We start from the raw sequence: 22,929 nt of genomic DNA on the forward strand, positions 1-22,929 counted from the left end.
TTTCGAAACGGTATTCTCGGATAATTTAGCCTCTTAGCCGTGGCCGCACTTTTTTTTATCAATTAAAAGAAAAAGAATACATTTTTACCTAAAAAATTGGAAAAAATTTGCGACGTGGCAAAGAGGATAAACTATCCAAGAATACTGTCTTTAAATTCGAAGTGAATCGAGTGTGCCCTTTTTGAGATAACGTGGGCACCCCAAAACATGACACCGAGTGAATTGGTCAATGTTATTTCCAATAACAATGTTTTCGGTTGATTCATTATAAGAAAAAAATCTAAGTAAAGCTTCATCTACATTCGTTCTAATAAAACAAACCCCAATGGAATTGAATAGTTGTTTGTTGAGCTATAATCTCCAGAAATTCCTCAGCTTTTTCAACCTGCTACTCGTATTTACTTCGTTAGCGACGAAGTAGTATGCAATTCGTTGGTAAATTGATTAATTTATGTTTCTAAAACTTACTTTGACATTGCGTAACAGGTTCTTCAAGAGTTTGAAAAAGTAAAAGTTGACGTTGAAGAGTTGAAACAATATATAGAAGCAAAGACTGCTGAAGTTCACAACATTAATCAAGAGATGGAAAATATTCGCAAGAAATGGATACCGCCGTTGCAACAATTAGTTGAGGATATAGATAAAAACTTTAGTTCATATCTAGCCAGCCTGAATTGTGCCGGAGAAGTATCTATAACTCATGGAGAAAATATTGTGAGTAATTTTTGTCCAATCCTACAAACTCCTCCTTGCTGACTTATCGATTTTCCTTATAATTCAAGTTGGCCAAAATAAGAAAATCAAGCGTGCTACATTCATAGAACCTTTGTACAAGTTGATACATTTCCTGTTTTCTCATTGTCCTGAAGCCTTTAGTTGGGAAATTGTTGAGGTCTGGCACCTTTATGAAATTGAAATTTGATTCCTGTAATTGTTAGAAACAATTTTTTGAATAATGCTCTGACATAGATGGATTTTGAAGAATACGGACTAAAGATTCGGGTAAAATTTCGTGATACTGATGAACTTCAAGAATTAACGCGAACGCATCAAAGTGGAGGGGAAAGAGCAGTAACTACCGCGATATACATGATCGCCTTACAAGAATTGTCGACAGTTCCATTCCGTTGTGTCGATGAAATCAATCAGGTGGGACTTATTATTAGCTTTTGGTGTTGTGCTGTTCATAAATCTTACTACATATCACTAAGTTAGTGATTGGTTATCATAATGAATTCCGAAAAGATAAGTAAAAATTGATTGATCTTAGATTCTTCGTGTTTGGCATTTCAAACATGTGATTCAATTAGTTATTACAGTTTTTCACGCTCTTAAATTCAACGTTCTCACGAACATGTTATTTTAATATTTATTTTCAGGGTATGGACGCAATCAACGAGCGTCGAATCTTTGAACTGATTGTTAATATCACAGGCAAATCTAATGGATCTCAGTACTTCTTGCTCACGCCAAAGGTACGTTAATCCAACTATCATGGCAATTAATTTATTCAAACTTCATTTCATTGCAATTCAGATGTCATTCTCAATGATTTACGAAAATTAGTTTGGAGTATAAATTGTTTTACTCTCAATTTTTTGCTAACCAGTGTTACTCATTTCTCTGCAATATCTTGACAACTTTTATAATCTACAGTAATTCCAAACATTACAAACATCGAGAAAGTAACATGAATTTTGAATAAATTAATCAGCATGAATCACAAATGAATAAATCTGGAATATTGTTTCAAGCAAGTTTCTAATTCCGATCGGAATATCTTGTCTAACAAGTGTATTTCATCGTTATTATTTTAGCTGCTGCCTGCATTATTATATACAGAAACTGTAACCGTTCACTGTGTGTTCAACGGTCCGTTTGTAACCTCAGCCAAGGAGTTCGATATGAACGAATATTGCCAAGAACTCGCGTACCAAAATAGCGAAGAGCAGCAATGACAAAACGTTAATAACTTTTGCACAGATTTATATATATATATATATATAAATATAATTATATATATACATATATATATAAATGTGTGTGAATAAGAAAAACTGTGTTCGGAATATATTATATGTTCGTGTAATGTATTGTTTTGTACACAGCCATTTCTCGTTGATGCTTCATTTCTAAAAATAAGTTTTAAATATCAGTACCTTTAAGTTTTTACTCACTGATAATTTTACACTCTTTTCAAACAAAGTTAAAAAACTTATGTTTCCCAATAAGGCTTGCTTAATCGTCGGTCTCAACACAATGAAGCTTCGAAGTATTTGCATATCCTTACAACTGATTAACCAAAACCGTCTCCCACTTACCAATATATTTACAAAAGTATAAGATAAAAATAATCCAACCAGCTTATTGATTACCTGCGTTTAGAGAAATGATAGTGGAATATTTCTGGTTTGTATTCGCCTCAAATCGAATTTATGCAGTATCGTGTTAGAAAATAATATTAAAAAAAAAAAAGCAAAATTATAATAGACTCAAGTTTGGAAATGCAACAAAACGATTGAATGTAGGAGACAACATAAATTTTAATAATAAATTATACCAAAAAACCATCACGTCGATGTAACTTACCTTCATGAGATATAGCGGTAAAAGACAGAATTAAGTTTTATTTCATTTGATCTAACAGGTTCAATCGGGATGTGTAGGTGTGATCACAGACGCAATGGCCATACACATGCGTTTTAATTTCAATAATGTTTATTTTTCTATTCAGCACATTATTTTGTTAAAACAGATGCTTTTCTTCTAGCAACTTGTCCTGTTGGTTGGAACTGTTTATTCGATGACGTCTTCTGAAATTGAAAATTAAACTTCTATCGCCGAGCAATAGTTTGGAAATGAACCACATACGGAATCGTAAGATTGGTAAGACGCAGTATTATTTGTACAGTCGATTCAACAGTTGAATGACAGTATATCTAAAAACCAAAACTTGACGAGTTCTAAGTCTTAACCTGAATTAAGGTCAGTTTTTGAATTCGTGAAAAGCGTTTGCTGAATACTTGTAGTAATTGTTGCAAGTTGGAATTGAATTCTGTCATGTTTGAACAGGGATTACTTATTAAATAAGCAATTTTCAAAAAACCTTTAACACGTGTAACTCACCTATGGACGAATCTATTTTATTTCTACTATTACGGGACTGTAGCTTTCCGTGAGCTGACTTTTCGTCTTCTTTTCGGAAAGGCAAATCCGATTCAGAATTCGCGATAGGTTTGCAACACGTTGCAATTCCCTGAAATCCGAAATCAGTTTTCATTTTTTAACGAGTATCAAAAGTTTGTACGCGATCGTTCTCGACGAGTGTCGGTCAGAAGAATTTAAAAGATTTGGTCCATAGTTAATTCGAAAATGAATTGATCGAAGCTTTTCAAAAATTTAAAGTGAAAATTAGTTCGACAATTGAACAAAAAACTTATACGGTGTTGAGATTATAGTGTAGACCGCAATTTTTAAATTATCCATCGTACCTTGATTGTGGTGCAATTACATGCTCTGAATATACTCACCTGTACTAAATCCATGCGAGAATCTAAGCTGAATTGTTTTCCTGACATCAGAATGCCCCGAATGCGACGTCGCATAGCTGAAACAGTGAAAGAATCTTAGAAAACTGGTGTGATTGAAATACGGGAAAAAGGAGCCGAGGGTAAAAAAATCCCCAGGATATTCCTTCACTATGCTTGTTGACGTATATTCGTTTAATTCATCGACCATTGATAGCCATAATTGAGTTCTTTGTGAGAATTAATTGCCTGAAGGATTTTTCCATATTACCCGGGCTGTCCATGGCTTCAGATGGATTACGTCCGAAAGTTTTCATGCATTCGTTGAAAACGTCGGCTGTGTCGTATATAGCCGCGAAGCTGCCGTTGACAATTTTTGGAGACATAGGTGAATTGGCCAACAGAAGGCTCGATCCAAAATTTTCATTCTTCTGACGTGTTTCTGGAAATTACAATTTATGTACAGGTGTCTTCTTATTATGACACGGAGAAATGTCGAGTACGCGGATTAAAATTCCAATTCTTATAGTTACTACAAAATTCTAGTAGAGTAGAAAACGATTTTCATTACAATAGCAGTTTGAGTATTGTTAGAATCACAGAAAAATGTGCCACAAGAAACTAGTTAGCGTGAACGTAGTTGTCAAAACTAAAATTTCTTGTCTGTCCGCGTTTAATTTGCTTGCTTATTTTACTACATTCTTACGGTTAAATAAGGCGTTCACATCAATTTATCGTTGCACTAAAATCAAACTGTCGCATTAGTTAGGAAAAACTACATCCCGAAGGCCCATAATCAAAAAGAATAAAAATGCGTACCAGATTTTCTTTTCACAGCTAGAAAACCCGTATTCATTTCGTACCCATAACTATATTTTTCCTTCACGGTAAAAAATAAAATAGTTGAGGACAGTATTGTACAGTAACCAAAACTAGAAATTTCTCTCTCTGCAACGTTCACTATTTTTACACAGTATATTGGTGATAGTTTTGTTCACATACGGATGATCAAGTGTAGTTAATTTTGCAAAAGAAATAAATCTGTTATTTTCGTGATAGTTAAATAACGTCTAACTATTCTGAATAATATATCGTCAGGTTGGTAATAGGCGTAAATTTCCCGGATGTCCTAGTATTAAATCTTGTAACGTCTACCGATTGTTTGATCGTAATCCAATATTCAACGGTGCGCACTTGGATATTCCTCACGCAGTGAATTCATAACGAAAAATCTTGTTGCTATCGATTTATGTGGATGAAATTGAGTATTTCGATCATACCGTATGTGGGGTATGCCACGTCAAATCGAACGGTCGGTTTACCCGACCCATTTTAATCTGATTACCCCTTCGCACGATCAAACTACATATTGAAAAAATGAACTTTGAATGTTCTTAGATTTCTTCACAACTCAGCCAATAAATTAATTTCAACAATGTTTTGGTTTTTCGCGCCTACGTAGCTTAAAAGCTGGACAACATATGAAAAAAGTTCCTCCACAAAAATTTTAGGTTTTCTTGTGAACATCTCGGGAGTATTTTTTCGGATTTTTCATGAACCCCGTTCAGTGTAGTTTTGATACAAAATGCGTGCAAATTATTCGTAACTGAAAAGTTTCCTAATAAAATGAGTTATAATTTATACACGGCATGCCTTCTTCAATGCGAAAGGTGGTCTGAAAACTTCATAGTGGGTGATGCAGTGGTTCGGAAGATATATCAACAAATATTCATACACTTGCGAGAATTCGGTTCAAATTTCGCGACTCGGCAAGCAATTGCTCACTCTGCGCGTGGCATTGCTGCGCATCCGAGCGCGATCTTCAATTGTTGCGCGTCTTGTTTATAATCTCGATTGTCGACTTTTTCTCGAGGAGCATACTTCGGTCTATCATTTATCCCGATTCCTGACACGATATGTGAGTTCAGTACCGCAGCACAATATCTTTGAAGCATACTCATCCAAGGTAAGAATTCAAATATTTGTTGCGTATCGTAATACCGAGTGTAGAACTTTCACCATTCGTAACGCGACATTATAGTACGTATGGATGAGACATTTCACAATGCCATGTAAACTGTTACTTGTAACTTTTGAACTACTTTTCCGCCCACTACGAAAACTTATAGACAATCTTTGGTATTGAAAAAGATATGCAGTGTGAAAATTTCAGCCAATTCGATTAGGGTATTATTTTGTTATAGAAGATTTTCGAAGTATTTTCAACAAAACTATACTTTAACGGGGCACGAAAAATCGCACAAACTTATTTTTAGAAATTTCATATAAAGATGGCGAACTTTTTCCATGTATCATGTGAATTTCAAGCTATGTTAGCTTGAGAAAATGAGAAATCGTCAGAAGCTGATTTTTTGACTAGCTGTGGTAAGAAAATGCCTGGTCAGGAAAATTTGAAAAAATTCAGATTTGATGCTTTCAATACGAATTTCAAGCGAGTAAATTGGCGAAAACATCAAAAGTGGTCAGGGAAAAAATCTCGTTTATTCGTTCGATTTGACGTTGAATCCCCCATATACACTTCAACAATGTGTTTATTTCAAGGGACCGATCTACTTAGTGAAAAAATACGTTGATCCCTTAAAAAAATCACTTTCAATGCGAAAAAAGCTGTTCTTTTTCTACATTTCGTTAAACTAAGTAAAAATTTGATAATTTCGGACTCATCTTTGCCTCAGGTTGCACGAAAAAATTAGGAAAAATATTGCGTTGAAGTAAATACCTTTTTCTTTCGAGTTCCCGAGGACAAAATGTAAAATCAAATCAAAAACTCTGAACCTCCCCGTGTATGGTCAAAAACAACGAAAATATCACGCGCGATCCTCATGATTTCATTTGGCCAATTATCAGCGATAAGGTGTCGATACGCGCCTATTATGTACGGTTAGAACAGGAACTGAAACGTTTTTACCTTTTTTATCAAATATATATTTTTATTGTTTTAAACTGAGAAAATAATACATATGTAATTGTGTGAATTGTGAATTAACGAAACGAGTTACCTGCTAGGGATACTTTTACTCTTGCCGGTGATCCGTTCATCGTTCCCAGTATTTCAGAGGCTGTGCCTCGAATTTCTGTCCAGTCTTTCAGGATATCATCCCCGGTGGTTCTGAAACACGTCAAGTGTTTTATTTTTTCCTAATTCGAGCAATGATATTTTATCATGCAAGATGTGGAGAAAAATGAACAGTTACTTCTGAGTAATAGAAAACATGCCCACTTGTCAAGTTAAAGACCGACGGTCCTTGAATTCAACGGCGTTTACCAAATTTGTTGTAACGACGACACTCTAATGTTGAAAAAATCAGATATTGAAATTTTAAAATAGTTCAGATAGTTGTTCTTTATCCGCAAATGTGTCCACGAACTCGCGTACGAGTACGTTTTCCAAGCTTTCAGCTGCTTTGCACTTTTAAAGAAAGTCTTATAAACCACAGAAACAGTTTTATACCAAAATTTACTCACGCACAAATAATACCAAAATGACAGACATAGGTTTTGTGAATTTGAAATCCCCGAATTGTTGTTCCTTTGTACGTACATATTCTTGTTCGTACCCTTGAATTCGTTTTCAGAATTTCATGAAATAGACCTGAACATCGGATTCGGTAACCCGAAAAGGTACGGCAAGAAATATGTGAAAAATGCAAGTAAATTTGGATTTTTGCCTATGTTAAGTTGAAGGAAAGAGTAAAGTCATCGCAAATCGTTCTAACGCTGAACTACCTGCGCTTTCTTCGTGTCGATATAATTCTTGACGAATAGTCGACACAAAACGCGCCGTTCAACTTGTGTACACACCTTGTTGACGTCACGGTAAATCTTATCACATATTTTCCATGAAGAGCGGCAGGGACGCAGTGTACTCGCCCTCTCGAGTTCATTCTCTTCAGCAAACGTTCGGTCAGCGAATTGTCGCCCCGTAGACGAAACACAACCATTCCAAGATGTCTCGGAGCTGGAATCTCGAAGCGAGCGTCGCCCAGCACCAGAGCTTCAAATTTCTGAGCTAATCTGACGCCCTGTAGTAACCCAATTTTTGTATTTTTACAAATGATCGATCGTTCATTTATCACTAGATCTTACTTCAAGATCAATGCTAGAAAATTTTTGGGGGTATGGATATTATAAAAGTAAGCGGCCGAAAAAGTGGATAAATTTTGGAAAATTATCCCTCAACAATCAATTATTCAATTCCATTCAGGTGCCTTTTATTCAAGGATGTGAGGATCGAGCTTCGTTCAAATATTGTTTTTATTACAATCAGTCTATAGAAAGCTTTATTATTGACCATAACGCCGACTATTTTGCGGTTCACTAAAATGGTCCAACCGATTCACATCGAATTCGGAAACAATATTTTTGGATTGTTTATCCTCTTTGTCACGACGTCGCTTTTCTTAATTATCATAATTTTTTTGTTAATTATTACGATTTGTGGCAAAGAAGATAAACTATCCAAGAATACTGTCTTCAAATTTGAAGTAAATCGGTGGAGCCATTTTCGAGACATCATCGTTGATATTATTATTAGTAATAAATCTTTGTATTAGTTAATCCCAATAAAAAAAGTATGTAAAGAAAGCTCGGTCTACAGACTTTTGAATAAAGCAAACAGTAATTAAATTCATTTATTCGCTGTCGAGGTATAAATTTTTAAAATCCATTTCTCCAACCCTTTACAAGTATCCACCCCATTAAGAAAATCTTGTGGTCATTTGGCAGAAATACTCGTTGTAAGAATAATCGACTTGTGATCTTTACACAGACTTGCCTCTCGTATATGCTTCTGTAATCCAGTGATTCCAAAATTTCGTAATACAAACCAAAGTTTGAGGGCGCGGAACCTTTTCGACAGTGGAATTTGCCAGTGCTGAAATGATAAACGACTTGTTTTTAACTGATTAATTCGACGCACGGGCATTTAAAATGATCTTAAAAGTTCACTGAAACAGACTTAACGTTAATCAAATCGGCATGAAAAGGAAGCATCGAAGAAATCGGGTTTGCCTAAATCCGCGCTCTTTGATATTAAAATAGTGAGTATTTACTCAAAGTTGTGTCGTGAAAATCTTATAGTCAATTTATCGTTCGATTTGTTCGAACTTGGTGTATTAATTTTCAGTTCTTTTGGGTGTAATAATTTCAATTAATGACTCACCATATAGTCGATAGCCAGACCTGAAATATATTTCCGAATTTTGACAAAATCACCGTGAAAAATATTTAGGTTTTTTTCTAATTACGCAGTCGAATACTGAATGATTAGCAATGAAATATCACTCCAATTTCACCGGCATCGTGCGAAATAAATTATTCGTTCTTGTTGAGAATATTTCGCAAATTTTTTTACGTAACTCTGCAAAATATTTTTACGGATGCAAACTAAAATTGGGTTCTAGTTTTATTTTTGGACGCCTTTATAACAGAATTTTACAAGTTTACACATTTTACAAGGATTTTTCCGAAGCTTCAGCGGTTCAAGAAACGAGCAAAGTTTAGAATACGATTCACCAGTTACTTTTGTAGGTTAGAGGAAGTATAATTTTATTGACTCCATTGAAATTTGACCACGGTGAACAATTTTACTGGATAGAAATGAACCCTATTTGCATTAGGTGAGATTAATTATTATGAAATAAACGTGACAATCCGGTCCTGATCTTGATTACAGCGCGATAGATGTATTTAAATTTGTATAGCATGTCTTAGCGAAGTGTAAAATGAAACAATGTAGGTTTTCACAAGGAAATAGATTTTCAACAAATTCCGGAAATATTAATCTGGAATCTTTTAAACTTCTCTATAAAATTTTGACAGAGAAATTATATATTATATATATATATATATATTATATATATATATATGAGTATGTTTAGTAGTTCTGAGTCACTCAGAATTACTAAAAATAATATTTTGCACCTAGATTTGTGGATTTTACGAACAAAATTTGGTCAGTAAAAGTGCTCAAATTTTTATTCTCATTTGTATCTGCGGTGAAAAAATTGTTAATAAATATTAGTTACCTGAATTTTCGTGTTTCAAATACAATGGTTCCACGTTGAATGTCCGATGCAAGGCTTGGCTACTTCTCACCCTAATGACACAAGCAAACGGTCCATTTTCCATGTATGTAATTTTATCACCAACTTCATAGTTTCTTCAGTTATTTCTTCGCGTCAGATGCGAGAGGAGGGTGAAAAAACGGGTTATTCGCAAACTTGGGCCAAGACTTACCACATCGCGGTGCAATCGAAGTGCACCATTAGCCATTTACTCGGATTGAAGGCGAAGGAGTCGGCGTATTCGATTCCTTGGAGCCAAGAACGAAATTCCGGGCAAACAAAGGCGCTTCCTGCATAGGCAGCGTCTATATGTAACCAAAGCGCGTGTTTAGCACCTAAAAAGGGAAAAAGGTCAGACCCTCGGTGCTGCGACAAACTATTGTAATAGAAATCCTAGGTTGAATACCCCCTCTTTTCATCTCCCGACTTACAGATTGGACCAATTTCTTTCAAACTGTCAAAGGAACACGCTCCAGTCGTGCCCAAGGTTGCGCAAACCTGAAATAAAAATATGCATTCCCTGTAGTCACCGTACATCCATTCTATTCGTTAAAACGTGTGTTTCTAATTTTTTAATGATTCGAAAATGGAATGCCAAATTTTGGTTATCGCTTCAAAGTGTTACGATCGTAGTAGACACATCATCTGATCTGCCGAATATTTGCGCACAGTTTTGCGTTGAAACTGCAGTTCGTGATGTTTTTGTCAGAAATCAATACGACGTCAATGATTTGAGAGTAAATTAGTTTCATACGTAACTCGGCTAATTTGCCATAACAACGCATAGGTATGTTGTTTTTCTACAGCTGATCGGAGAAGTTCCTTCAGCAGAAGAGAACTGATATAATTTATTGAGGCGAAAGTCTTGTAAAAATAATGAGTTTGCGGTTGAACCTTAGGTACATATAACAACTCCCACCAGCTTAGGTATCAACCCACAAAAGTCCCTCGGGGACCAACTATCTGTAAAGGATGCAACAGCCGGGGGAATAATACCAGAGTGCTCACAGCACAACAGAAATAACAATAAGACGCTATTAATTGGGCCAGAGGATCGGGGCGCGAGGCGAGAGTAAGAAGATTGCTTCTCCGTCACCGGTTACGCATCGACATCGCTCAGCTTGCTGCAGGATAAATGAGGAAAAACACTTCTCCGGATTTAGTATTTGATACATACATACATACATATATATATATATATAGAAATAAAGAAATTGAGTGCAGGAAAACTTGTAGCCGGAATTGGCAAGAATTTCACAAACCGCGTCTATTTTCAAATCATTTCTTCAGTCGATGATCACTGTTTCAGATTGGGGAAATATATATATATGTATATATATATATATATATATATATATGTATATATTTTTTTTTTCTGGAACAAGGTCCAGACTTTAGTATTTGTAGAACTCAAAATCCTCATTACTTACGAAAAATGGTACGAGCCCCGCTTTGCGATCGCGTTCCAGGGCGTCGGCTAATTTGTCTCCTCTCATACTGAGGTTCTCGTCGGATTCAACGTAACGCATTTGGACCAATCCGATGAGTGCCGCTTTTTCGACGCTTGAGTGTGCCTGGTTTGAAAAAACAGAACAATGAAGGAACGAGATGAGTTCATTGACTATCAATAATGCCTCGTCGCATTGACGCGTGTTGCACAAATCATCGTTTTTGGAAGCTCTTAAAATCAGCATTTTTCGGTCGAAAAAAATGATCGGAAAAAAAATGATACACCAATGCGTAAATTTTTTTAAAATTTAGGGAACTTGCGTTGTAGTTATGAATATTTCAAAATACCGCGTGCGTTCTTATGGGGGATTAGCTTTTTCGACCGAGTTTTGAATTGGATTCACTCTCAAACGAACTCCTGAAAATTCACGGAACTGTAACATCAATTTTGTCGCATTGAAACTAATGATCGAGAGTTTTTTTTTTTTGTTTTTTTTTTCGGAAATTTCGACATACTCTTGAGCGAAGATCTTTCTGAACTTCCATCTCACCTGATCAGAACAATATCCGACGAGTCTAGCATTTATGTTGGTAGCTGACTCTTCCGGATGTATCTTCTGATTGTCTTTGATCGCTCTGGTCCTCGCTGCCAATAAACAAACCAGGGTTGCCTCACTGGCCGTAGTTTGAATCACACCGCCGCCAGATCGCCCCGGAGAATGGAGAAATTCTTCAGGCAACGCGATCATCTTTCCCAGCCAATTCATCACGATCATTTCGAGCTCGGTGCAAGCTGGACTCGAAGCCTGTGGGTACACGTTAAGGTTGTTATTCTTCTATAGCTGGATCATCAGATGGATTCAACCAATATACAGAAATCAAAGATTTTCGCATTTTTCATGAGAATTGGATTTGTTCATCGAGTTTGGTTCGCTGTTTTCAATTTACACTTTCGAATTTCGCAATTTTAAGATCCAACGAAGAAAGAAAATTAGGAACAATCGTCACGCTACATTACATTACAAAGTTCATTGTTAACTATCCGGTCAGCGAAAAAAAAGATCGAAAACAATTATAAGCAAGAAGTAATTTGAATCTGGCCGATTCCATTTTTCGAGCGCAAAATTACAATTAACAAAAATAGGTCTGCTGACCGATTACGAAGTGATTTTCATTAATTTCCCAACATTCTAATTGGTTTCCACTGATTTCCAGTAAATTTTTGCCATTCTGTCCATATCGAAAGTGATCGTGAATCTGTTACAATACTAATATCGAAAATCAAAGAGAATCACTCCGCAAGCCTGTAAATAGAAGAAAATCACACGATGAGGTAGAAATAACTCGAAATCAATGTCGACGAATCGATGCCATTCATCCGATATCCAAGCGAACATCACTAGGTTTCTTCGTGAAATTCGGATTGGCGGACATGAAAACGGGTCTATTTTAAGTTTTAATCTTTTTTCCTTCACCGAGTATAACAACAAACAATCGATTTACCAACTATAGTACATGCATTATTTAATTAACACATAACGTCAACGATCGAGATTAAAAGAGGGCTGAATCTCACCCAAGTGAATCCCAAACAGTTTATAGCGTCAGCCAGCATGTCGGCGAGCAGACTTGCGGGCGAATTAAGGGCGGGAAAATAAGCATGCATGTGCGGACTTTGCCAGTGTGTGATGCCCGGCATGATGCAGGTCTCCACGTCGCCAATTATGTCCTCGAAGGGTTCACCTTCGACGGGAGCCGAGGCAGGCAACATGTTGCGAAGGTATCCGGGAGACACGGCGGGATAGACTCGTCGAGATCGTACGGTCTGAAGGTAGTCGGCGATGTAGTCGACCATTTCCTTGCCTTCGAGAAACAAACGCTGCGTCGTTACCTTGTCAAACTCATCGGCATCGGATCGTGGTTTAATCCTATCCATCGTCAGGCCCACGTTTCGTTATAATCGATCAATATCAATGATGAGTAATTAGGGGATTCGAAAAAGTTATCGAAGAGTCAACTACGTCACGGAAACTGATTGTCACAGAACGCAAATATCAATTTGAACTTTAAATCAGTTGCCTGTACGTAAGGCTGAAGGCGCGTCGAAAGTCGGATTTAACTTCGTTGGGTATTGTTCTCTTCCGAAGTCATGTCTTTTCATTTTTCGCTGAGTCATGTGCGAAATAACGATACAATTTTCTTAAATTTCCCTAAAAGTCTACTAAATTGACGACATTGTTCTACATTAAAAAAATTGATTAATTATGTAAAATATGGCTTACGGTGTTCAATGAGTACCTAAACATTGACCATGGATTTATCGGAAGCTCGAGAGTTTTTGTTACTTGAGATAAAAATCGATATTTGCAACCTACGTAATAATAATCAGTTCTCGCAACGTACCGGTTCCCTTGAATTCTGGGGGGATGATTGTGCTGCGGGTTGAAAAAACAAAGTCAAGATTTTCCAATCACCTTGCACAAAGAATTGAATTGAAAGAAAACAAAAAGGCCGAAATAGATTGAGATAACATCTTTCACCGTCTACGGTAGTTGTTAATCACTTCCCAATCAAAGGAGAAACTGCAATTACTTTTTAAACGTCACACTGTGTTTTTCTATCGAACAATTTCAATCGACTTGCACTCGAGTGGTCAAGCTATTGTTCTGCACCGAATCGGTTTTCACTCGAGGTGGTGGAATAATTCATGCGCCAGTAAAAATGTCGCGTATCGTATTAGGTAGTTCGAAGTCCGTTATACTAGTTAGTACTAACTCGAGACAAAAACAAAAAAGCAATGTTTGTGAAAACTCTTAAATTGGCTGAAGGAAAACTTTACCCAGACCCGCGTATTCGTGCGAAAAAATTTTTGACGTTGCACGAGAATGTTTTCCATAAACCGATAAAGAAACATTTTCGACTACAGTTGCGTGAAAGTATCTTTATTTCGCATACAATCGTCTCGAACTCCGCAACAATTTGCGGCACTTAAAACGGACGGACGTTCCTCCGATAGTAGCGAAACATCAGCTGTGTTTCGTAAGCCCAGCAATACCATTCCCATAAACCGTGCATGGCCTATTCCGTGAGTTTCTGCGTCGTTTCTGAATCGTCGTCCCTCCAGTTTCATCGGCTCCTGTTCTATGTATATGAGCGATAAGTCGTGTCTCTGATTTGACTTTATTGGCAAAGCATCGATACAGCTGAGACCATTTTTACTCTTTTAACCCTGTATTAAACTATTTCACTGGGATTTCTTTTACCGAGGTACAGGGTAATAGCGCCTTGATTTTCTTTATTGGCTTACAGTGCCATCCCTAAATCCTAAGGATTTCCAGGAGTTCCGTCTATCGCCAACATTTATCCTTCGTCCCCGAATGAATGATCGGTGTAAATATATACATATGTATGTATATATCTAGTTACGCAAACGGCCGTTCGTGAATTACTCGTTAAGAGTAGGTTTTTGAGATTTTGAATTTGAATTTATTTCACGTCATCGTTTCCTTTCGAACTTTATGCATTTCATATCTAGCCATCACGTAATCGATATAACAATAATAATAATATACGAAGCCTTATTATTAAAACCTATTCAATGAATCTAAGTTGAGAAAAACATATTGCAGAAGTGAATAAAATATATTTTATCAATAAAATGTAACGTTATAAGAGCGAGTAAAATAGCGTTCTTTAAGCAAACCAATTTAGTTTACTTGATTCTATCGCATGCATTAGTATAATTATATGAAAGGAATAATTTGCATTGCGTTTGAATTGAATTTTTTTCGGATCAATTTAATAACAAGAAGGTTACACAATTGGCGATTCAAGTTTCTTAAATCGATTTCAATATTTTCTCTGTGCGAGTACATTTTATTTCAATCGAACAAGTTAGAATTAGTCGATGCGGGAACTTTTGATCACTTGCGTGACCTATTAGTCACTAAGCTGTTGCTACAAAATTTCGATTCAATCGAAATAAAACAATTCTATTTCCGCAATATGAGACGAGAGGAAATCGAAGCTACGGAGCGCAAAAGGAGAAAGAAAACAACAGTGTTAGAAGGTTGAGAAACTCACCGTGTCTGCGGTAATCGTCCAGATCCATCCTGGCTGCAACACAAATATCAACGGTGTCTTGATATTTATAAAAATTTTGCAATTGAAGTTTCAGAGACGTTGAACAGATTTCAATATTCAGATGTGGATAATCATAGGACCCAGATTTCGAAGCAGCGGTCGCACCGTTTTACACGCATTAGTCGAGATGATCGAGGGTATAAATCGAAAAATTTTCAAACGGCTCCGGCTCGTGGCAAACCTGCGCTTCCAGGTAGCGGACGAAAGATTCTGCGACCTGGGCAGCCGGCGTCGAAGCGAATGCCGTCAGCCAAGAACTTATCGCGGTATAAGTTATCAGGGGGAGGAGACCGATGCGAAAGGCGGTTGTAAGGATTCTCATCGACCGACAGTCATTATTCGTTCGAGCTTATTAGGCTAGTGTCACATGCCCTAGAACTGAATATTTTTCCCACCACCGATCACCCTTCATCAGTCTCCTCGAATACTCTGCAATTCGCGATTTCGGCGAGAGGGAATCGATTCTCCAAAATGTTTTTGCGCGGAAACAAGAATCTTTATTTTTTATTTAAAATTGTCAGTGTTAAAATTGACCAATAGTGGCCGGTGTGAGCTACTGTAGAAGAATTTTTGCGAGCAATTCAGAGCTTTAACGTCAGATAGTTATATTGGTGACAGGTAGTATTATATTGACCCTTAAAACATTGACAAATGAATTTTGTTTTTTTTTTCCTTTGCTCTTTTGTTATTCATGCAACTCAAAAACTGTATCTCCGTGAAGATCTAAGATTGGATCAGTTTTAAGTTAAGAAAAGCCCTGTCGATTGAGAAGAAAATTATTCAAATTCGATCGTTCGTTGTTCAGATATCGTTGGACAAAAAATTCATCACACGCACCCCAGACGCCTATCAAAAAATGGTCGGAGGTGATTTTTTGGTCGTTGAAACAGCGAGATTTAGTGAAAACTCAACTTTTCGTTTCTAGCTTTCGGGGTGATACAGTCGCCTTTCTGCATTCTTCTCGGGGAATCATGTGTGTGGTTTGGAATATGGCCTAACTTAATCTAGTCTTTGAGTGCCGTAAATCACTCAAATGCAATTTCCAGACGAATAATTCTGAAATTATTGAAGTAATTTGAATTATTTTCCCATAGGAACGAATCTTGCAGAAACAAGTTTTGCGGAAACGGTTATCGCCCACACAATCATTAATTCACACTCTTTGTAAAGTACAAAAAGTTAACGAATAATAATAAATTAGAATGAAGAATATTTCATTCCAGTTTTGTGTATAAACATGAGTGATCGGTATCCAATCTTAAAATGTTTATTACCAATTGAATATCAAAAATCGCCGATGTATTTTCGGCTGGAATGGTGTCCACGATTGTGTTGACAACCGACTATGCTTCACGATGACGTATCATTCAATTTCATTTTTATACCGTGACTCATTTTGTTCAGAACACTATTTTCTGCAAAGTTACTGACACAGTTATTCTTTCAGTAGCCGATTAAATATTGTGATTTGCTTATTATCGTCAGTATCAATGCATTGATTTAAAATCAAATATTTAACGATGTTAACAGAATAATGTCAAAGGCTAATATTGATTTATAATTATTTTGAGTTAACAATCGTACGTAAGAATTGAGCGGTGGTCAAAAATTTAGTTAAATAACCTAACGTAATTCAAATTCGCTCCCATCGTTGATTACCGGAAATATACATTGAAAGTTGGAAATCGGTACGATTTGACCTCAACTATCGTGTGTGCTAAGTGATAACGGTTGAGTTTCTTTATCTTATAGCTCAATTCGACTTTGCATTATTAAAGTAATTTCAATGAATCTTGAAAAGCTGCCATTTGCTTAAACCACAATTTTTTGCATCCGTGAAGTTGGTAAATTTACTTATGATGTTTTTTTTTTGTATCATCTTTTATGAAGGGATATTAGATTTTATTATTTTTCCCGTTTGTTTCAACCCAATAGATGTTCTAATGCCACAAATCAAACTTCGCAAGTTTCATTGAAACCTTAAATTCTGACGCGTCGACCTTTGATAAATTGAGTTATTCGCTTTGATGATAGTTCAGAACTTAAATCGCATTAAATCATTGTACTTCGCTTGTACAACCTGTACAGTTGTATTCAGCATCGGATAAAAATATGCTATTTTTCTGAAAGTAAATTATTTTCATCGGTTAAACAGCTAGACTTCGATTTCTCGACGCTGCGGGTGCAACGCGGTCGTATAATTGAAATTCACAAAGTGAAGTATTATCAGCCGCAGGGGTGGAAAAATCCGAGGAATTGCGCTTGGCCATGAAAATGAATTTAACCTCGTCAGCGCTACTTTCAGGTTTCTCGATGCGCGAACAAATGGGCATGGACATCTCCCGACGAAGTCTTACAACCGTTGATACACCTAGTACATTAAGTTATATCTGCCCTCACCATCCTCCGTCAGAATCACGTCTCCGTCACAATGCATCAACTACGTTATAAATCATCATCTAAAAACGCGACGCATAGCTTTTTAGAAACTGTTGAATTTTATCCTTACAATATTCTTACAACTAATTAAGTTTTCACACGCGTTTCTAATAATTTTGAATACTTATACGAGCTAATGTGAATTTTTTTCCATCACAATTTTGTGCGTAAATTATAATTATTTCACATGTACAACGTATAAAGAATAGGAGAAAATTAGCTTTATCATATGGTTTGACAAAAATATGCACGTGACCATACAGTTTTTACAAATATTACAGAAGAAAAAAATTCAGAGCATTTTAACCAAATCCGGCACCATATAAATTATATCCATGTATGTTTTTTGTTTTTTTGCACTCTTCTACATATGAGCACTTTCTAGAATTTTCGAACAGGAAATATACATACAGATTTTGAGAAGTCTAGGTGAAGTGATTTTTTTTTTTTTTCTCTCTATTCGCGAACTTCCATTAAGACGTATACGGTAGAATAGTCCGCTAATAATGACGTCACAATTTTGCGAATCATAAGGTCACATGCCAGGGTTTTGAACGTCGAATAAAATCCGGTTGTCCAAAGCTGACGATTATTTCCAAAGCCATTGTGACTCTGACGATAAACAAGTCGGGACAGCGGGACGGATAGTTGGTAACTTCATTTACTAAACAGAGAATCCCACTAACCGGTAGGGGTCACTGCTCCGCAGGCGTGCTTATACCCATCATTTCGTTGACTTTGAGTTTAACTTCATCCGTTTTTTGCGATATCGAAAAACGGTGCTGCCTCGCGATGAAATCTTTTACAAATCGCAGTCGCGTCGATCTAGCGAATTATCCGAATTTTAATATTTTCAGGCTGCAATTTTACGATTTAATTTTACGAATAATGTAACTGATACTGCGGATAATTGTAACAACATTTTATTCGATGACTCCTGATTGAATTGTTAACGGTTTCAATTATTTGCCGATAAAGGAAGCCATCGTCAACTATAAGCAATCCGTGGAGCGGAAAGTCTTACACATAAGCCAAGCACAAGGTCAGCTGCGTTTTCACTAAGCTATTCAGCTGGAAATAACCGCAAGTAATTTCACTAAAATAAATATTTTTTGAAGGGATCATCTGCAGTTGGACGATGTTGGACGATGAAACCATTGACAATGACGCAAATAACGTTTTAGATGTAATAAAAAGCCGCCTGAGTCCATTTGTAGCCAAATGCACTCAACCAACTCACTTTATCAGATGAAATAGTACGACTGTGGATTAACTGTTTCCGCATATTGCAGAAATATATTGTCTTCTGCTGGGACAAGGTTTTTCCGATCTAGAAATCCTCTTGAACTATGAAATTTTTAGCTCAGATCTTAGCGGTGCATGATTCCATGTGACTCTATGCTACTTAAATAACGTGTAAAAAGAACACTCGTTCCAGTTTATTTGCCGAATTTCCTAGATTGATCGTTTTGTACAGTTTAAGCATTAGACTTGCTCCATTTTAATATAAATGATCACATATTTGTTTTCGAAGATTTTCGAAGCATGTCAGAAGGCTTGAGTCCCCCCGGACACAGATTTTTTTTAAAACTAACTAATCTTCATGTTTCAGAAAAAAAATATGGTCCTAATTTTAATTATTCTACTGTGAATATTGACAAAATTTTTGTAGAAGATTACAGTAGGAAATGGAAAAAATGTAATACTTAACTAGCTCTAAAAATTTTCTGCCAACTTTCCTGCGGATTTTATGCATTCGTATTATTTTTGAACTTGGCACTTTAACAGAGAATGAAAAAAATTATTCAAAAATCTGCAAAATTTGAAAGAAAATCGGTATTTAAGTAGCAAGGATAATGTTAGGCAATTAGTTCCGCTGCGGGGAATCCTTCGTTATCGAAACATAATGTAATATTCGATTATAAAACTCATTCCGTGCGATTTGTCCAGCAACGGTCGCGTCGTTCCGATTCAAGGCTTTCATTCGCCTCGACAAAATTCGCACAATGGAAAGCCTGCAGGAGTCATAATTTGAACACGAGAAGGATAGGAAGTGAAGTTGACTAACAATTTTATTGATATTTCGGATCTAATCATGTATGAACAATCTTACAGTTTGTCGTAGAAATAAGATTTCTACAGCGGATTTGTAAAGAAAAATTCAGGCATGGTATATACTGTTCGAATTCGCATAAAAATGACTTTTGATTCGTTTATCACGTTCAGAACTTACTTACGTACGAATCGAAGGCCGAATAACATGATTGGCCATAAACTCAGAAAGTTTTTTCGACCCTCATTGACATTTCTACGATAGGTAACATACTTGGCAATTTTGCGTCCTCCACATTTGAAAGCTGCATTTTTTCTTCGTGCCTATAGATACAGATTTCAATAGAAGTAAATCAAACAAACAAAACTAATTTACGTAATGATTATTTTTTGCTCGATAAGGACGTTTCATTTTGTTTCAGATTTCACGTAATATTCATGGACGGCGCTTGCATTGTTAACATAACAGAAAAAAATCATTTTTTACATCTGAAATCGGCGTTAAGGAAATTCACAAACTATTAATCTGGTCCGTTTAAAAGTTTGTAAAAAAAAAAAACAATTTTTTTTTAATTGAATTTTTTCGTGACCCTTATTAGATTCATATACATGAAAAACGAAATGTGACATCGAAACGTCTGGATAAAAAAGGTCCAAAGAATCACAAAAAGCACTCTCAAGTATTAGAAAAATCATACAAGCGATGACAGTCAAAGAGAAAGAAAAAAAAAAAAACTCGCCCTTAGGATTTTCACACTGCAGGTTCCAAGTTCACAGAACAAAAAAATATTAATATCCAATTCGAATTTCCAACTACAAATTCAGAATCGTGATTGACGATTAAAAAGTCCTTGGATACCACATTACATGAAACCATTACGATTTTTTTTTTATTTTGAACCACTATAATGGATCTATCGTTACAAATTTTGGAATTCTGACTGAATTTATTACCGGCGACCCAAAAAACCTGCGCATACTAATTTCCACCAAAATCCGAATATTTTTTTACTTTTTTTCCATTATATTGGATTCGCCATTTTAGATTTTCCAAATTTGACCTTCATGGAACTAACTTTCATTCGAATCCGTTCATTCATTCTCAAGATATCACCATTTTTATTTGATTTCCTGTAAATTCGTTCTTTAAATCATTGAAAACGTACCGAATCGATCAAAGCCAAAATCTAATCAGTTCTAAATTTAGACCTAAATCATTGAAATCCGGTAACTCGTCGAGATATCGTCGGTCAAAAATATTGATCACATACGTACATCTAAAAATAATTGGAGGGGAAAACGTGAAGATCTATTGAAAACTCAACTTCTCATTTTCACGGTGATTTACAATAAGTTCCTTTTATTTCTGAAAACAGAGAAACGGGAAGTTAGAGAGTAACGCGTGCTAGATTCTCTGGTTACACCTACAAACTTATTTTTATCTGACACGCAGTACTTTATTCTTCGGTTACGTTAAAAAAATGAAAATAGTTCAGAACTGTACAGTAACCACACCTGAAAATTTCCTTCACTTTAAGTTCACGGATAATCTCTTAATAGTTGATCGTTTCATGTACACATAACTCTCATTGATCTAATAGTTATTCTCTTAGATGAAACATATGATTATACCCGTAGAATGCAACGATCACACGCCACGCGTCCTGTGGCGACAAATTTCCAAATGCCGTTGAAAAGGGGAAAAAGCAAGTCACTTTACAGTCATTTCTACTTCCATTTTCCTCCATTTTCTTACCCTCGAGTCGATAGAACGGCGAAAGAAGAAACGGGAAATTAGAAAAGTCGGAGTCGGAAGGGGTAAGATAGTCGAGCCGCTAACAATATCGACAGACTGATTTGGCGCTGGTTTGTATATCTCATGGTTATCTTAGCTTGGGATTTCGTTGAATCAGGCCAACGCAAATCTATTACGAACTGCGTGTAATACTTTCTATAGCGATGTTTAAAAGCACATCTCATCAATAAAAATCAAGTTTAGGTGTCTCGTAATGTTTTTTCTTCGGAAAATTAATCTGTTAAATGTTGGCAGAATCACGTGAATAAAATAGTGACATGCTTGTAGTTTATCAGTGTTTGATTTTCAATTCGCACGTCATGAAATGCTGTTGAATTGAATCACTCGTTGTCAGTAGTCAATGTCGGGGAGCATTTTAAACGCTTGGTTGATTGGCTATTAGGGATTTTGCAATAATCGAACCAAATTCGTATCAACAAACTGTAAAAGAGTAGACAATTTGCTTCTGATACTTACTTTGCAGTAAAATACAATCTTTCAGAAATTAACGCTTCGTTCTTTTTGCTTCAAGACGCTTAAAATGCATTCGCCAGTATTTCGATCTACCAGAATCACCAACGACGAAGCTTGGGCACGAAAGGATTTTTATAAATTCTTCGAGTTTCGATCTTTCAAATTGACAAACGGAATCAAGTGACGTTTTTGAATAAACAAATTTGTAATAAAATTTGACTTCGTGAAATTATGCGAAGCTGATTGTCTGCGTGTTTTTTCTTGTCACTAAAACATTAGTGCAATGATCTCAGGAGAATACGTAGTGATACTTTTTACAGTTAGAGACTGAGAATTTTCATAAATAGCCGTAGAGATGAAATTCGGGACTTACAACTAGTTCTATTTGCGACAGGAAATTAACAAAATTACGAACCTTGTTGATGGTTCACTTTTGGCTCTTCAATAAGTTCGGTATCTGCGAAGAAACCTGAATGCTCGATTTTCTGATTAACTACAAACACCAGTTTTGTCGGAAAATTTTACGCTGGCCGATGTGGCTGTATGAGCATCGCTCAACAAGTGTCCCCTTTTATATAGCCAAGAGGATCTAGGAACAGGCGCACGCGTCTCTGCGCTTACGCAGAAAGAGAAGACGAATCTTTGGTTCACCTATGTCGGGAGACGTAGATGGTATTCCAGGGAACCTCGTCCTACATCAATTGAGCTTAAAATATTGTCTGAATTTCATCGCAATTTAACCCTAATCCCACCTCAAGGTTCGAATCGGTATAAATTACTTATAGGTACAAAAACCCCGAGATTTTTAGTTTTTCATTCGGCAAAGTTTTTTCTTCTTTTCATTCGCATTTCTTATTTTACCTAATCAATCAGCCACGCATTCTTTTTCTTGAAATGATCTTCAAGCTGTATCATATATTTTGACAAACACGAAGATGTGCGCGGCTGTATAATTAGCTGCGAT

The 22,929-nt window shown here is 36.2% G+C and overlaps 2 protein-coding genes across 8 annotated transcripts in view; one reads left to right on the forward strand and one right to left on the reverse strand.

The window, feature by feature from the left end:
* The window catches only part of SMC5 (structural maintenance of chromosomes 5), a 150,433-nt gene that overhangs the window by 6,186 nt on the left and 121,318 nt on the right, over positions 1-22,929 (forward strand). For 2 of the 5 annotated variants that reach the window (XM_046622471.2, XM_046622470.2), the window contains exons 10-12: positions 487-714; positions 970-1,149; positions 1,380-1,475. In XM_046622471.2, coding sequence (XP_046478427.1) covers positions 487-714; positions 970-1,149; positions 1,380-1,475 — 504 coding nt within the window. Of the gene's footprint in view, positions 1-486; positions 715-969; positions 1,150-1,379; positions 1,476-1,817; positions 6,221-22,929 lie in introns of those variants that run through there. The other 3 variants (XR_011176942.1, XM_046622472.2, XM_046622469.2) reach the window with 3 other exon arrangements.
* Hdc (histidine decarboxylase) lies at positions 195-22,503 on the reverse strand. Of its 3 annotated transcripts, XR_011176943.1 has the most exons (17): positions 22,381-22,503; positions 15,146-15,178; positions 12,639-12,925; positions 11,614-11,868; positions 11,044-11,187; positions 10,045-10,111; positions 9,786-9,948; positions 9,575-9,645; positions 8,710-8,729; positions 8,323-8,421; positions 7,350-7,570; positions 6,548-6,657; positions 3,799-3,969; positions 3,531-3,607; positions 3,127-3,256; positions 2,590-2,813; positions 195-925 (listed from the first exon to the last, which is right to left on the reverse strand). XR_011176943.1 is itself a non-coding variant. In XM_069135443.1 (15 exons), the coding sequence occupies exons 1-15, from the start codon at positions 15,171-15,173 to the stop codon at positions 2,797-2,799; spliced, it is 1,860 nt and encodes a 619-aa protein (XP_068991544.1). In that variant the 5' UTR covers positions 15,174-15,461; the 3' UTR covers positions 2,207-2,796. The 3 variants fall into 3 exon arrangements, 1 of the variants encoding a protein (XP_068991544.1); XR_006882785.2 differs by lacking the exons at positions 3,127-3,256; positions 22,381-22,503 and having other exon boundaries at positions 15,146-15,462; XM_069135443.1 differs by lacking the exons at positions 195-925; positions 22,381-22,503 and having other exon boundaries at positions 2,207-2,813; positions 15,146-15,461.

Source organism: Neodiprion pinetum, chromosome 4, assembly GCF_021155775.2.
Source record: "Neodiprion pinetum isolate iyNeoPine1 chromosome 4, iyNeoPine1.2, whole genome shotgun sequence".
Classification (NCBI taxonomy): Eukaryota; Metazoa; Arthropoda; class Insecta; order Hymenoptera; family Diprionidae; genus Neodiprion; species Neodiprion pinetum.